The 16755-nt window shown below is 37.0% G+C and overlaps 1 protein-coding gene across 1 annotated transcript in view; it reads right to left on the bottom strand.

Moving 5' to 3' along the window:
* The window catches only part of LOC139724247 (kinesin heavy chain), a 75484-nt gene that overhangs the window by 38113 nt on the left and 20616 nt on the right, over window positions 1-16755 (bottom strand). Inside the window, exons 3-4 of the mRNA XM_071635391.1 lie at window positions 4446-4519; window positions 373-477 (exon numbers count right to left, since the gene is read on the bottom strand). Of these exons, the coding sequence (XP_071491492.1) occupies window positions 373-477; window positions 4446-4519 (179 nt within the window). The remainder of the gene's footprint in view (window positions 1-372; window positions 478-4445; window positions 4520-16755) is intronic.

The raw sequence follows: 16755 nt of genomic DNA, 5'->3' as shown, positions 1-16755 counted from the left end.
CTCTTTCATGGGTAAGGTTCTGTCTGTGCCCACATATTTGAGAAAAATTAAAATTAGTGTAATTGATATACATAGAAAACAAATACTTAAACCATAAACAGCTGTCAATTTGTCTATCTCTAAACTGAACACTTCAAACTTTTCTGTGTGAGTCTGAATATTTCCCCCAAATTTCCACTGACTCTCTTCCCTGATTTTTTTTGCTCCATACGTCAGAGTAACACAATATCAGGATAGAATTTCCCATTGAGAACTACTACCTGTGTCAGTTTCAGTAACTCATACAGCTCAACTGTATTACAGACAAGACCCCTGGTGCATTCCCATCGAAACTTTGTTTTTGAAACGGATTGGAAGTGTGGAAGAACCAACCTTTATGTGAAATTCCAAGCTCTCATCCATCTGGTAGATGTGATTGAAGATGTCCTGTACGATGCGAGGAATGATACCCATGTACTGTGGGTTGCCCATGATACCCTGCCAGAAGAAGAGAGAGAAGGGGGGGGGGGGGTGGAGAAAAGGTTAACATTGTAATTAAAAGCAGTCCTTGACTGAATAGAAGCTTGTTCTGTTTAAATACGAACTTGTATATTTCTGCTCATAAGTTATATAACCAGAAACATTCGCAGCATAACACTTTTGTTAATTGGAACCAGGTACCTTTTTCACTGCATGAAACTTCTGCGAATTGACTGGCATTCAATGCATTGCGTAATCAAAACCTTTCCCATGCATTTTACTTTCACAAATTGTGGCTCCTTGCAAAATTCATGAAGCTTCATGCATGCAAAATGTCTGGTTTTACAATACTTCACATGATCATATATATATATTTTTTTGTATATGGTTTGGTTACGTAAAGGGCAACATCATTGAAGTGGGAGGGCGATGTCATTGCAGCAAAGCTCTATAGATATCTTTTGTCACACTCCATTTACAGTTGTAACTGACTTTGCAGCACAGAAGAAATGTCCAGACTTGACTGGTTTCTCTGATCATCGTCAATCATGAATCAACATGAAAATTATCATGTGATTGCTCAGAATACCGTTTTACAACCCTTTTGTCTACATATGACAATGTGATCAGGCAGAAGCAATGTTCAACACTGTAATAGCAAACAGAAGGGCTACACAGCTTCAAGTAAGGCTTGATATGTTTGCACCCCCATGACAAATAGATTATACAATCTGAACTGATTTGTTGAACTGAAGAGGAAGAAAAGAAAAACGAAGATGTATAATACTATTGTCCCATGTGGGATAGGATGAAGGCAAAGAACATTTACATTCACATTTAGATCCTTCTACCTCTCTGTGTAATAGGATATGAAACAATTAAATTACTGCTACTTGAAATATCCCTTTCATTGAAAGATAAACAGTAAACTCAACAAATTTTATTCATCGAGCACATCAAACTTTATTCATGGGTTTAATAGCACTGCAGAGGTAGACAGAGCACACTAAAATCATCCCAACCTTGAATATAACACTGTCAAATGATATGCATTGGCACATAAAGAAACAGCAGCAGCTGCCAATGTGCACAGACTGTTCTGGCTTTGTTGAAGAATTTAATTAGACAGTTCAAAGCTGCATTTTGTTTTCATAACAATCATCAGAAAAAAGAAGGTCTCTTGTACAAATGCCTTCATGCACCTGCTGAAATCTTATCAATCTATCTTCTACTGTATTACTTTAAATGTCTGTATGTGGATAAATCGCAAATATCTTTACATTATTCTCAGAAACCTGTTTTGATTGGAATGTTATCAAATAGTTGCTTTCTATACTGTTTCTTTAAAACCAGATCGCATTCTTGACTTAACCTTCATTCCATGAACTTTGACCCTCAGCATCTAACAGAGATGGCCGGCTCAAAGAATGAATTTCAATCTGAAATTGGAATGCCTCCAGCACCATTATGCTGCGAACGCTTGAATATAAACATTTCTGTGCCACTAACAGAGACTTCGTAGTTTTAATCGCACATGTCACAGACATACACAAAGAAATCAAACATTCAGCCAGACACGGTTTGCCTCAGTCTAATACGATCCGCAAATACATAATGTGCCATGACACATTGCTGTGAAAACAACACGTACATTGTATGTGACATCCAGGTCATGCACAGGAGACAGAGCTGTCCAACCTTGATGAGAGACATGCCCTGTGTTTCTATCTCACTGCTGAAGATCATCTGTGCAGTCCTTCCTCATACCACTTTCACTAGTCACTTTCACACCATGTTCCTAAACTTCAAGATTAGCTCAAAGTTTTAATCTCCAATGATAATAATTCGTAGTTTAGCCTCATAAAGATGCAGTTGTATAGCAATCTTAAACATCAGTCTCAAAGATTAGAACCACGCCACATTTTACAAATTATGTTCTATCCACACAATGATCAGATGAGGGGGTGCCCACTCATAGTTTAGCATTATGTGGACACACTAGTCAATTAAACTCGAAAGTTAGCATGACTTCTTTGTGAACCCTACTCCCCCTCAGTTTCAAGATCAACCTCCAGTGCGCGTTGTACACTATCGTGCCGGTGTACATTATTGGGTTATCACTCGCGCCATGCGTATGTAGCCTATTTCTTATACTTCTGTGGGACTCTTGCTCGAAAATTCAATCATTAAGAATAGGCGTCGTGGTGTGAATGCCTGTCATAGTTTAAAACTAAAAGTTAATCATCGAAGATTACAAATGTCATGTGAACGTATCTATTCACTCCCCTTTCCTCCCTTCTGAATTATTACCAGCTGGCTGGGAAGCCACATTTGATGTGACCTCTGAAGAAATTCATCCTCATACATCCTCTTTGCTTTACAGATAAACAGCCTCTACTGGTTTCTTGTCTTTCGAAGAAATATTGTTCACCATTTGAATATTAATAATACTTTATTTTGGTCGGGTCTTAAAATTTTGACACCGCTGTAGCATCCACCTGGTACCTGAAAAGTACCTATGTTTCATCACAATAATTCTTACACATACTCTATAAAAACTATATTCACATTCAGTACTTAATACAAAAAGCTGATTCATATAAGTCATTTTTTTTTTTGTAATAGCGTGCAAAAAAAAAAATAAAATAAAACTTCTTCCATCACAGAGAAAGAAACACCGGAAATTGATTTGCAATTACAAAAACACTATTAATTTTCAGTTAGATAAGCAACATTGGGGGAAGGAGTGTGTGGGTTGCTACAACATTTTTTTTTTTTTGGTGTGCGTGTGTGTCAATTTCTGCCTTTCATAGCTAGTGTGTACAGAAATTTAATATTGTGTTGGAAGGTCACAAGTCTGATGTACTCTCAAGGTAATATTGGCAAGAGAGATGAGAGCAGTAATAAAGACCTCCTGGAAGCATGAGTGGAATCGCACTGACAGGACACAAACTGGAGCAAATAGTCAATTCAAATAATGGAAGAGCCTGACAACATGGCATGTTTGGTGTTGGGGTTCACAAAGGGTAGTTTAGAAGCAGGATTCATTTTACATTTGGACTGTGCTTTAAGACAATAACAAAAATAAATTGCAACTGATTGACAAATTGCCCTGCATTGACGTAAATAAACACTAAATTGATCAGTGTTTTAAAAACACTGATCAATTCAGTGCTTATTTACGTCGATGCAGGCAATTTGTCAATCAGTTGCAATGAAAGCATCTCGACGGAAGAATTTCATGAAATTGAATAACAAAAATAAAGTCACTATAGAGGAGGGGAATGACACTGCTGTACTCTGCTATGACACTCTACAGAGTAAGCAGATTGATAATATTTCTGTTGACAGAGAAATTAATCATCAATCAATGGGAAAGCAATTCTAGACAACAACAAAAAAAGTTATAAAACAGATATGCCATCTCAAAAATATGCTATTCTAGGGGAAAAGGTTATACAATAAATATACCATATCAAAATGATAACAGCAAAAAAGAATGGAATGTTTATCTAATGTCAAGCATAATCCGGCATGTTGCTCTCAGTGCAAAGACCATTTCTTACAGGGCATTACAGCACCATGATATTACAATTGTTTGTTTGGGGTGTTTTTTTTTCTTAAGAATAAAAATCAAGTCTGTACACAATCAATGTCATGGTTTGGGTCAATATTTCAGTTAGTAACAATCCAGTTCCCCCTGAAAATCCTTGTTGCTAGGTTGCTAGAAGACTACCAAAAGACTTGTTAGAGGATGACTGCATCACCTCCACCAATACAAATGTGACTATGACTCAAATCAATGTTTGGGAATATAGGTACAACTTTAAAATATCATTTTACAAATGTTGTAGATCCTATGACTGATGAAACAGTTTTATTAACACTTTATGCATCAGACTTTTTTTCTTTTTTTGAGGCATCGCTCAAAGCCAGCTTTGCAAACATGGTGTAAAAAACAGCACGTCGTCTAAAAATGTTCTCACCTCCATAGTGAATGTCTTTCCACTGGATGTTTGCCCATAGGCAAATATGGTTCCATTGTAACCTTCCAGAACATCTGCAGGAATGAAGAGAATGAAGAAAATTTGGGAAGATGAGTCACAGGGAAGCAATGCACGACATGGTATGCCTGAGTGTGGGACAAACTGACCCCAGTGTGGATATCAGAATGACACAGGTACATGTAAAATCAACACAAGCTCCCCAGTCACATTGTGAACATTGAGGACCAGACGAAACACAGTATCAACTACCGTGAAACCTTTGAATATAGTGACTGTCTATAGCAGCCATCTGTATATAGTGGCCATCTGTATAGAGAGGCCATATTTCTGTTTCTACCAAGCAGCCAAGATATCTGTTAGGCATGGTAGCCACATATGTGATACTGTAAAAGCGGACATTTTCGTGAGAGTAATTTTGGTAAAATGACTTTCGCTTCTTTGTAATTCCACAGAATCAAATACAGTAGATACCATAACAAGTAAAAAATATTTGTGTACTTTTATTTTCATATACCAAAAGATAACAAAATACCACAGTCTCTCATTGTACAACACAAATTATTTTCCATACATTGGTCTTGGGGCAGGCAAAGATATCACTATATTTCTACAGTATTATTCATTTCATGTTTGTGTGCCTCAAAGTTCTTAAAAAGGTGTAGAGAGTTAGAAATACCACAATGGATACCATCATTTTCTATACATGTCACGGCATTCACATTCATGTGATGAAATACACAACATCTTCTTTTATTTGGGATAATCATGATGGTACTAATTCACAGACAGAGATGATAACTTTCTTGATTAATTTACCCATGGCAACTTACATCAACTCAACGAACAAAATACTTTAACATTAAAAAAAAAACAAATCATCTATCGCTGATGGATTAGGGAATACACACGTCACAAAACACTCCACTTACACAACACAAGCCATCTCTGTGTTATTGGATTTCCAATAATCATTCAATGCTTTGAGGTATGCATGTTCTTCTTCGTACTCACAAATTTCACCCATTGAGTAATGTGCATGGGTGGGGATGGGTGGGTGTGTGTGTGTGTGTGTGTGTGTGTGTGTGAGGGAGAGACAGACAGACAGACAGAAGGAAAGAGAGAGAGACATAGAGGTAGAGAGAGATGTGGATTTGAAGGTTGTTCATCTATCCTCTGACCTACATGTCGCAGATGTGCCCAACGTTCCCATCTCCGCAAGTAATGAGATGGCGCCGAAACCTCTACCGCGGAAACCTCCCACGCCTCTTGCTTCTCAACAAACAGATTCCCAACAAACCAATCTCCAAGAAAGAAAAAAACAAGACAAAAAACTAGGCTACTGCAAAGGGGATCAAGTTGAATTTCCATGACAGTAGAGTGAAATACATCCATATGATTACAGCTCCGGGATAATGCCTCTCACAAAATGAAACATATATATGAGACAAACTTGTTGCATATTTCCATAGCATACATTCAGCAAGTGCTCAGCTTCTATGACCCCATATCTTCATGCATGTACATTAATTCCATTAATCTAAATGATTTTATTCAAAAAAATACATTGGACACAATAACTGGCAATTTTTTTAAAATTCATGAGACTACTATGTACCGGACATACATGTTATCAACAGAGGGGTATACCTGGAATGAAATATCAAATTGTATGAACATTGGCAAGTCTTTTAAATGGTGTAGAAACTAAAACAATAAAGTGGAAAATATGGCTGGCATTAATTCACTACTAAAGCTACTGAATGATATGCTGCATTACAAACAAAAGTAAAAGCTTATAATTATAATCAGGCAAATCTTTTGGCCTTTTCTTGGTGGTAGAACACTTTAATAGAGATATCTAGTTGTTTTTACACTAAAACAGAACTGTTACAAAAACTGTTAATGCAGGCAGGTGTAAGAGAGACATAACACTTTTCCACAATTATTTAAATTTACAGAGTGCTTGCAAGGAGGAACAAATGATACTTCCTGAAACTCAAATTATCTTTGATCTTGTCAAGATTTATTTCAAACAACAATTTATGGAGAATAATATACAGGTGCATAAAGAGAGAGGAAAAGAAGTTTTATGATACCATACCTGATATTCTTGTGATGTGGCTAATAGAAAATTTACAAAACCACCCCTCTAAAACCTAGACCAGGCAAACCAAATCATTTTAATACAGTATACAGTTGTCCAAAATTTACAAATTGTCCTTTAAAGTACTATTTAAAATAAATTCAGCTTATGGAAAATACTACAAATTTTCAATCTATCACATTGTTTTCTAGTTTGGAGATGTAGCATTCTAAAACACTTGCTCTAGCATACAACATGTATTTGTTGTACATTTTTATTTCTAGTACATATTCAATATCTACATTGTAATTGATACACTTTATCTATTAAAACAATCAATGTAAATATTCACTGAACTGTTCCAATACAAACAACTGCATGACACCCTTGCACAAACACATCATTTCTAAAACTCTAATATTTTGTTAGTTTCCACTATGCTCGAGCAGTTGATGGATTTAAATAGTAGAACAATGTTTTATCTCTGGTTTCTTTACTCGGGGGGGGGGGGGGGGGGGAGGGGGGATGCGAATTAAATTTATGATGAACTCTTCATGCAGATTAGCATGTTACACAATGAAACTTTCCAATTCCCCCATTCACACATTGATGCTGCATACAAATTTTGTACTTCAAGTTCAAGTATACATTTTTGTATCAAAAGGTGATGGCTAGCATTAATACACAGAAATAGCATGTATGGGAAGATAATCAGAAAAATCATAATCACTTTTTTTTAATCCCCTAAACATTGTAGCATTAGGCAGAAGAACACATCTCCCAGTAAAGAAACACACCAATTACTTGCACACTTTATCAAAATCAAGTTAACATTAAGACTAGTACTGGTATGATGAAGAAAACTGACAATATAGAATGTTTTAGTGCTATTCCCACCTTACTTCTGACCAACGTACACTGTATCTTCATATGTTGGATGTCTACAACCTAATACAGGAAACTATCCAGTCCCATTTGCATTATATTGATTACGCAGCATGATGTCCCTGGAAATACCAGCATCATATTCATATCAGACACTCATGATACAAATTGTACATTCAGTTTAATTTAACACTTCCTTGAAATATTATGTATAACCTATAGGTGCCATTAATCCATACCCTCGCTAATCCCCATAAAATCCATATGGCATCCCAGGGAAGCTTTCAGCTCATCCAGTCTCGCTCTCTCCACACCCATTTGTAAAGCCAGATTTTTCACACTAGGAAGATAATTCCCTCCCACTGTCACTTTACAAGTAATTTTTAGAAGCATTCACGTTTTTACGTGTAATACCTCAGTATTTTGCACAGTAATTCCTAATGAGAATACAAATTATACACCACAAAATACACTGTAAAATGGCACGGGATTTGGGGTGATAATCTAAACTTCACATGAAATACATTTGTATCATGCAAAATTTGAGTGTGAATCATGTCATGAAGTACCACATATCGTACAGAGCAGTGTATTTCTCATGTAACCTGACACACTTCCTGTATTCTTCTCATAGGAGATAATGTGCAGTGTTTGAATACCTCTGAGAGGTGTACTGTCAAGCAAAAAAATACACCATGGTATTTCATTTCATGAATGAGAAATTACCAAGTGAATTACTGTATATATGCAGAATACTTCACTAGGTGTTTGTCTTTTTTTCGTGAATTTTGTGAGTCAGGTGTTATTCGTAAATTTAAAGACAAATATGCCGAAACATTTCCTTTGATCCCGAAATGAGTGTGACTTGCACGGAAGAATATTTCAATAGGTGTTTTTTTTTAATTTGTTAGTCAGGTACTATTTGCAAATTTAAAGACATGCGAAAACATTGACTCTGATCCTGATATGAATGTGATGTGCATACATTTCTCCATTCAGTGCTGTACTCCACCATCACAAATTTAACCACTCGCAAAATCGTTGGGAAGTCCCGATTCATGAAAATTTAGACTCATTGGTCTACAGTACTACGGTAACTTTGATCATGATATTCTGTCAATGAGAATGGTGCAATAATTTGAATGTGAATGTACCTCTTCTCCAAGTGCTCTCACTTTAATAGGTATTCATTCTTTCTGTTGGGACTGTATTAGCCATGACAGCAATATCGAGCATAATGCATTACACTGCATCTGTCTAGGAGTTTGCACCGCACAAAAAGGCTAGTAGGCCATGCCATTTGAAGCAAATTGCACGGGAAGTAATGATGCTCAGTCTTGGATGATTGTTAACAGGAGAAAGAAATCAGGAAACCATACACTGAACACTGAGTCTTATGGCAGTATTTGTTATCACAAAATCATATCAATGTCTGTTTTATTTTAAAAGATATTACATGGAAGAAAGTGTTTTTCTTTATCTCATCATTTATATAGCACTTCTGTTGGTTTCTCAGTGTGAAATGTAAATCTCCCATTTCTGTGCTTGTAGTGTGAATTGAGTAGAGAGATCTACTATGTATTGGCCGGACAAAACTTTTCATGATCTGAGGATGAAGTCTCATAGTGTTTTGCACACCCCTTGTAGACAATACAACAAACACTTCAGCCTACTGTGTTTCCAAAGCATTGTTTTCAACAATGACATCGCACCGAATTACATCAAATTCCACAGTGACATTTTAAAAAAAGAAATACAGGCACTGCCGGCTGCAGGACGACTTTCTCAGCTAAGGTCAATACAATAATGTGCAATCTGTGTCAACTGAAAAACAAACAATTTCCCTCTAGTCTCACGCCCCATCACTCGTGCCTCAGCCCCTCAGATCCATGCGATTGCCAGCCGTATTTCACAGATACTTCACAGACATACCACACGAGCCAGGCATACAACACTTCACAAGCTGGGTCTCTACAGGAGATAGGATTACACCCCTCGAGAGGGGTGACAGTGGAAATCTGGGGCTTTGCGCTCAGAGACTAGTCATGGCAGGGTACCGAGAGTTCACTCCTGGTGTCATCCCAATGTGGTCCAAGGTAATTTCAGGGTTGTTCTCCCCCCCCCCCCCCCTCCAAAGTTCAGTTACAAGGATGCAAATGTTTTTGTGATTCTGACACCAGCATATGACCTCTCATATAAACATGGACATTCCAAAGGTTTAGCCTGCATCAATCACCAAATCACATCATATTGAAAGCTATGAAAAAAAGTAAGGACAAGGTAATGATCATGTCATTGTAAATTGACATAGTGTCTTGGGAGGAGACTAAGCCATACAACTATTCACTCGCCTCCTGTCAGTGAAACAGATCTACTCCCCTCTTGTTTTTGTTGTTTTGGTTTGGGGTTTTTTCTGTCTTTCGAAGGGATAACAGATACATGTACATACAGGAAGAACTGGCTCAATTCAAGAAACAAACACCTCTTGCTTCCAATTTTTATCAAAAGCTACTGAGCTTGAAATTAATTCAAATAAACCAATTATTATTTATCAAATAGTCAGATAGATATGAATCTTGAATTAATATGAGTTCACAGACTAACCATTTCTGTTTGGGTGTGAGTGGGGGGGGGGGGTTCTATGATTTTTCATCTGCCTAAATATTACAGTATTCTTTTGAAGTAAACATACTTTATGGGAAATATATTCTTATGGCCTTTGAGCTTGCAAGTTATGTCCATTCCAAGAATATATTTAACCATGGCCCAAATCAAAAGTATCCAACTGGTATCTTCAATCTTTAATACAGGCAGTCAAAATTTACAAGCTCTGGGCCACTCGCCCCCAAACCCACAAAGGAACGATACCATACATAGTTTTCTTGAATCAGGGCCTAAAGCAAAGGCATGGTTTATATTTGAACTTTTCCTATGGATGACACCTTCATAGCTTCACCCTAAAAATCTGGTGTTTACTTTTATATTATAATACTAATAGCAGTCAACTGGCTGAAACATCAATGAACAAATACTTTTTTTCTTTCTTTCTTTTTTCAATATTTCCTGTTCCTCCCTTGGAACCACAAAAAAGAGAAGGAGTGGGTGGTCAGGTAAATATTTTGGTGTCAGACAAATAAATAAGCTGAATCACATGTCAGACGAAAAGTAGGCATGCCTTACCATACAGGGTGGCCCAGAAACAACGGAACACCTAAGATCTTTAATTTCAGCAATATTTTTGCAAATATGTCATTATTTTGCATGCTATTGGAAAGGCCATTCTTTTTCCAATAGAATAACACCAAGTTCTTTCATTTTGGAGGAGGCATTATGATTTTAGGACCATTTTTGTCAACCCTTGCAATTTTCAAAATGTGATCATTTTGCACTCTCAGAGATAAAGAAACCAGGGAGAATTCGGCTTGCCGTAGAACCAGTTACGTTCACAATGTGTAGAATGTGGTTGTCATTGTCCGTTACCATTGTGAATGAGACGACCTGACGACAATAACACCGTCCGCCCCATATTCCGCACATTGTGAACACTACTGGTTCTATGGCAAGCCAAATTCTCGCTGGTTTCGTTATCTCTGAGAGTGCAAAATGATCACATTTTGAAAATTGCAAGGGTTGACAAAAGTGGTTCTAAAATCATAACACATTAACCAAAATTATAGAACTTGATGTCATTATATGGGAAAAGGAATGGCCTTTCCAATAGTACGCAAAATAGTGACACATTAGCAACAATATAGCTAAAATTAAAGATCTTAGTTGTTCTGTTCTTTTTGGGCCACCCTGTATATTTGTAACAGTTTCTGAATTGCTACAAATGACAATATATTTCTTCATCACCTGCTGACTGTCAGAACATAACTCAAACTCTCAACAAACATATGTAGGCCTACTACATTGTTGTATCTCTGTCGTAATGTGCATGAACATTCAATGTGTTTTTCCATGATTTGCTTCCACTTCTCTGTGAGTATACTATAATTATTGTTCTGCATGTCATGATCATTCTTGATCATATTTTGTTCATTTCTCAAAAGTCTATGAATTTGTAGTTTACTTTTTTTTCATATTTGTTTTTATTGTATGATAAAAATGCACACTAAATATATACTACAAAGATTAGGCCTAAATGCTAAATGGAAGCCAGGCTACTTTTCACTACAATACTGAAATAAAGCATGTGTGCATATATCTGGAAACATTATATCTTATACCTCCTCAAACACATACACTTATACATGTTGTATACACACCACAGGGTCACATGCATCCATACTATTAGTGTGAAGAGCCATGAGCACTCTCTGTGCTATCTACTTGTAAGTATATAAATGGCCGGAGATTTATGACCAGGGATATTTTCGTATGTCATAATTTATCAAATGACCTTTAACCTGCATTGCATCTACGATAAGGTTGTGAAAGTTCAATGAGAGTCTAAAGTATAATTGCGTCAGCTGGCAAAGGCTATGACTCATGTGTCGTATACTATGTGTTGAGAGAAACATGCAAGCACTGGCACACAATCATGTGCCGTGTCCACAGGTCAATATGCAAAGTGCAAGCATGCTCACTGAATGCAAAGCCCTGAATATCTCCCTACCCTAGTACCAGATTTTATGCTGAATCAGGTAGTAAGCATCTCTTCGCTTGCAAGCCTGGAGTTTTTGCTGCGTCTACATTTTACCAATGTGTCAGAAAACCAGTTTATCTTCATGAGGATAACGGTAATTTGTGCAAAAATTACAACAAAAATGACTTCTTACCCCCAAAAAAAATTAATGTCCTACATATTACATCAACCCACTGAGGACAACCTGATTTCGCTATAACACACGTTTCCCATAGACACCTGCCCGTGTACTTGGGACTAGTATTCAATGGGTAAACATCGCATGATTTTTAATGCAGCTGAACTATTGTACCACTAGCACCTAGTTCAGACATTGTTACAAGTTTTTGTTGTTTCTAATATTTCTCTGCTAGAATTTGTATTCCTCTTGTATATCAGTATCGATAAGAGTTTAGTTCCTAGTCTATTTCTGACTGATTTGAGCTCAAAACAAATCAGCGCTTGACCTTGCCAGATGGGAAGTGGCACAGGTAATATCGTTTCCACAGCAGCAACCAGTGTGCAAGAATATTCCATGATTTCTGATCGGAAGCTGTGCTCTACAAGATCAGGATCTGTATGTAATGTACAACCAATGTAGCTTAGGTTACTTCATTCATAAATGTAGGTCAAACTCTTTCCTTCGCTGGACATGAGAAATTATTTATGAGGTACCCTGGGTATGCATCTGTTTCCATAGCATCTTTCTTACACTTTAGCAAGTGGTATAGCATATAATGTTTACATTACTTATACAGGATGAGGTTTTATCATTAGTTTCACTAAGCCTACCTCCTCTTTCCGTTTGAGATTACCTACAATCACTGGCTAACTAGCTTTAATTTTCCTTTTCCCATTGACAACTGCAATACTGAATAAGTTGTCAGAGGTAATTTCAGTGGTTTTCAGATGATACAGAAGTGATTATAAAAAACAACATTTTATATGTAGGCCTAAGTTTATCATCAGTGGTTTGTAAACTCAGCAAATGGTATTCAAATATTAATCATGGGATTTGTTGGACAGCCAGACGTGAGCAAAACTGAGAGAACAGATAACTGAAATTGACTCATAGAACTAATATACACATATGGGTAAGTTCCTATTTTTGTGTTGTTGTTTATTGTTTTAATTAATTGTTTTTTTGTGGGGGATGGTCTTTTCAAACTTTTCTGTGTGTTGCCTTTGTACTGCACGATATTCACCATCTTTTCTTCTTTTTTTATAACCAATCTTTCAAAAAATATTCATTTTAAAAATAGAATACAAAATACACTTTAATATTTTCGTGGTATTATTTATTTTACCTGTATTTCCCACATTTCTTTTTTTCATTCTTTTATTTTTAAAGTGCTTGTTGCCTAGTCAAACCTTCTGTCATGATGATTACAAAGAAGTTGATACAGCAACTTAAAGTAAGTCATACATACTGGTGAAAACACATGAAAAAAAATGTACACAGCATCTATAAAACTATCTACAGTATGTACATGTATTCCTCATCATAGTTCAGGGTATATGGTATTTTTCCTCTCTCAATTGTATATGACTCACGAAGGTCATTGCTATGTCATAAGGTGAGTGGGGCAGGCAAATAAGACAGATAGCACTCATTGGAGGCTGTACACATGGCATCGTAGAGCGATGCAAAACCAGAGAGCATGCACACTTAACATGTGTGTGTGTGTGCTGCTCATAAGCCCAAGCATAGGGGTGGACAACTGAAAAAAAAAATAATAATAATAATAAATGGATGAGCTACAATTGTATGCTCTACTATCACAGATATGCAATAAGTTACAAAGGGCAAGTTTTGACATGAAAATATTTAATCCATCACAAAAATAGTACAAACTGATGATGATTTTGTGGCCATATTTTTGCTTTTTATCATGAAAAGTGATTACTTTCATGAAATTGTGTTACACTGTAGGTAGTTCTTTCCAGTTCTCATAGTTATGATTTTAGTCAGTCTGCAGGATCTTTATTTTATTAATAATGCCTTCCTTTTCAATAATAGAATGCAAGGTTGTTAGGATGTTTTTTGTGGTCGGTTTGTTTTTTTTTAGCTTCATACTGCATTCCAGTATCTCCTGAATGGTATTGCGTAGCCTGCAGGACAGGAACAAGAATTAACTTGACGTCCATTTTCATTTTGTGTGTGTGTGTGTGTGTGTGTGTGTGGATAGTAAAACATTGATTTCTATTGGGAGATACATTTTCAAAGTTCTCTCCTGAAATCTATTTCATTCTAGCATCTAATGGTAATGAAGTTTGAACTTTCATCTAGGACTATCACCTTAGCCATGCTCACACACATACAATGTATCACCAGCAAAGAGCCTTTTTTTTCATGCATATTTATCAAAACAGTTTTATGAACAAAGCAATGAAATAAGACGATTGGGAGGCAAAGACACGGAGAAGAAATGAGGGCTGCCCACTCTCTCTTCCTCCTGCAAGATAAGAGTGCTAGTTTCTCATTAATTACGGTCAAAGAGACTTCATGATATTCGTCACGTAACCACTGTCAGTGGTTGTTGACTTTGCTCCCTTTCAGGCAGAGCATTCTTCACTACACACACATGGTGAGTGTGGACCGGTTCACATTCTGCCGGCTCAGTAGAATACACATTGAACCTGCTCACACGCCAAGCCTCATACACATCCAACTAATTTCTGAGTCAACAATACTTCAAGCCAGTGATACCAAGACAATCAAATAGAAGCCAATGTATACCACAGAGCATGACGCAATTGTCCACTCCTGATGCAACCTGTCATTCTCTTTTTCATCACCTTTCCATATCTTTTGAATACCAACTGAACCCAACAATGACCAGAATGATGCAATATGGGAAAAATATGAGAGGGAAAAAGAAGGAATACCAAATTTGCCCACTCCATTTGACACCCTTTGTCAATGTCGCAAGTCATGGCATGGTATCAAATACAGAATGACATTTATCTCAAGTTGATATTTAACAGTCTGCTCATACCATGGCACATACACAGGTCACTGATCAGATGGCGTAAAACAATCGAGGACAAACTGCATCATACAACTTGTACAAACCATGCATTTGACAGAGAGGTACATTTGTTTACTTTAAATCTACCCATAATTTGATAAAGTGTTTTGGTATTACAACCCTTCACAATTTTTCCTACGTGGTGGTCATGGAGTGATCACAGGATCACTTCAGAGTGCTATTTCCAAAACAACATCCACATTTGTATCATTTTGGCAATCTAATTGGCTGCTTACCCGGTACCAGCTAAGTATCACAAATATAGGCCATCACCATTATACAAATTAGGTACAATTTGTTGCTTACATGTTCACTAATGGGAGATTTATGGCATGTTTTTTGAGAAAAGAAATGAATCTTATGTTTGCTCTGAACATATGAGTAAATGTACCGTTTGGTTCCTTGTTGCTGAAAGTGTAGCACCACCTGTTCATGTTTGGCTTTGATCTGGGTATGTTCGACACATTTCCTCTGCAAAAAGCTTTGAAATTACTCATGTCCTCAACACTGAGACTGCAAAAGTTTGCTCACAAACACAGGGTACTCTGAGTGAACTTCAAAATTTAGTGGCCCACTTCCAAACCATCCGAAACTACCACAAAATGTACAAGAGAGGTGAATGTTCCTCCTAAAAGTCCGACTCATAAAGCCACTTCACTGTAAGAGTGAATAAAAAAAAATAAAGAATAGATGTTTTGCTTGTCAAACCTTGAACAATAAATTAACTACACAACCTGCCAAAAGGATGATATTGGCTCACAGCCATGTCATGTTCACGCTTTGTTCATGAATCACTTGGACTATATTCATAATGGGAACTACGGCATCATTTATGCCTGAAGTCGTTCACTTCTTCTTCTGGTTTTTTCAGTGGTCGACACTATTCATCATAATGTGCAAATGACCACTTGTGCCTGATGTGTCACGCCTTCACTGCTAGAGCATAGGGGAGTCAACAAGTACATGTACCCAGCAAGAGAGAGTTGTACTGTGCAGAGGCTTAGCAATGGCTGGTACTCGGCTGATGTGGATGCACTCCTTCCAGGCCCCTGGCATGTTATTCGCTGGGCTCAGGGGGTACTTGTATTATTGTCTATCGTTATGACTCACGACAAACAGCTAGTCTTCCAGAACAGGCTTTTATTCTAATCTTCCTTCGTGTCCATGCACTTCCTATTCCATGAATTGAAAAAATGTAAGATGAATGCAACTGTCACAGCTGATTAAAGAAGCTAATCACTGATGAAATGCAATTTCACACAGCCTCATTATCCTTTCAGTCAGAGTACTGGGTTAGAACAGGGCTCAAATGGGGTGAAAAAAGATATTTCTTTGCTTCTGACCAATAGATATTAAAAATCTCTGTGATCAATGTCACAAAGATCTTATCGAAATCTAATTATAGAAGCACACCAAGTTTCCCTTCAGTTTGACTAGTACGGTGAAGCTCTAGGTGCTTCTCCCTGTTCTCAGAGCCTCAGGCTCAAGTCTAAAACTATTCATTTCTTTTCTCCCTGTAAATTGGCTCAGTGCAATGACCTGGTGGGGAATCATCTATGACTCATAACCAGTGCTACATTACCTTATATCATGTATTCATTACAATTTCATAAAACAACTAAAACAACAACTTTTAAGAAGTCTACAGTTTAAGAATATTCT

The sequence above is a fragment of the Diadema antillarum genome, unplaced genomic scaffold (assembly GCF_040938485.1).
Source record: "Diadema antillarum isolate AM-2024a unplaced genomic scaffold, OU_Dant_1.0 scf00000209, whole genome shotgun sequence".
Classification (NCBI taxonomy): Eukaryota; Metazoa; Echinodermata; class Echinoidea; order Diadematoida; family Diadematidae; genus Diadema; species Diadema antillarum.
The sequence above is the reverse complement of the archived record's forward strand: the minus strand, read 5'-3'. Positions and strand labels throughout refer to the sequence as shown.